Below are 1026 nucleotides of genomic sequence, written 5' to 3'. Positions count from 1 at the left end.
ACAGTTTCACTGAAGTGATGTCTCCTGTGATGTTTCTGACCAGTTCCTCCAGCTGCTCTGTCAGTTCCAGATAGTCGACTGATGTTTTGTTCTCGTAGTCTTTTGTAGGATCCAGGTCCAGAATCTTGAAGGAGATGTAGTTGGACTTCACAGCTGAAATTAGACACAATGCAGTCAGAATTAGTGTAAGAAACAAACATGCAACGGGAAAATGCATAGTCACTGTTCAAGGATTGATCACAACACTTTAAAGTTTGTCAAAAATTTTACTGTAGACTTGAGAATACCTTCACAATCTGTGCCGTTGAAAACAAAACCATCTGAACACACGCAGCTGAAGTACAGGTACTCCTCCACACAGTCTGTGTTTGTACTGCAGTTGTTGGTGCCGTCAGAACACTCCGGTAAGGCTACAAGTAGGGCTGCAGGAAAAATCAGATTGAAACATGGCATCAATAACTGATGTCTGATCTTCCGTTGACATAGCAAATATTTTTGTCAGGTATTTTTTTTCCAACGTTAAATGCCCTGTGATGGTATATATCATCGAAGAACTCACATATCGGCCCAAAGGTTGTAGCGTTTCCTTCTACCGTAAATGGCCCTAGCTGGTTGTCTGCAGCCTCACTGAAAATGTCTCTGTTCACATTTTCTCTATCCGACTCGTTGAAGGTGATTTGGAAGATCACTCCTGCGTCTGGAAGCCTGGGGAGAAAACAGAGAACAGTTGAAAATATTACTTTTACAGTTACTGAAGGGATTATTTGGTACAAAGCAATGTCGTGCCGAGTGTTTATGTCTTCTTACCTCACATCAAACAGGTCCACAGAGACGATGTCACTTGTGATGTTCATGACCAGTTCTTCTAGCAACTGAGTCAGTTCCAGATAGTCGGCTGATGTTTTGTTCTCGTAGTCTTTTGTAGGATCCAGGTCCAGGATCTTGAAGGAAATGTAGCCAGATTCCACAGCTGAAATGGTATATTGCAAGAGTTGCAAGAGTCAATACCAAAGAAACAAACTTGGT

The 1026-nt window shown here is 42.0% G+C and overlaps 1 protein-coding gene and 1 long non-coding RNA gene across 2 annotated transcripts in view; one reads left to right on the top strand and one right to left on the bottom strand.

Annotated features, from left to right (window-relative positions):
- LOC109474630 overlaps window positions 1–1026 on the bottom strand; it is a 44743-nt gene that overhangs the window by 38052 nt on the left and 5665 nt on the right. Inside the window, 2 exon segments of the mRNA XM_019774979.1 lie at window positions 288–422; window positions 560–970. Of these exon segments, the coding sequence (XP_019630538.1) occupies window positions 288–422; window positions 560–970 (546 nt within the window).
- LOC109474662 overlaps window positions 1–1026 on the top strand; it is a 16600-nt gene that overhangs the window by 13829 nt on the left and 1745 nt on the right. The window lies entirely within an intron of this gene.

This window comes from Branchiostoma belcheri, unplaced genomic scaffold, assembly GCF_001625305.1.
Source record: "Branchiostoma belcheri isolate BF01 breed outbred unplaced genomic scaffold, Haploidv18h27 scaffold31, whole genome shotgun sequence".
NCBI classification, from domain to species: domain Eukaryota; kingdom Metazoa; phylum Chordata; class Leptocardii; order Amphioxiformes; family Branchiostomatidae; genus Branchiostoma; species Branchiostoma belcheri.
This window is presented reverse-complemented; position numbering and strand designations above follow the sequence as displayed.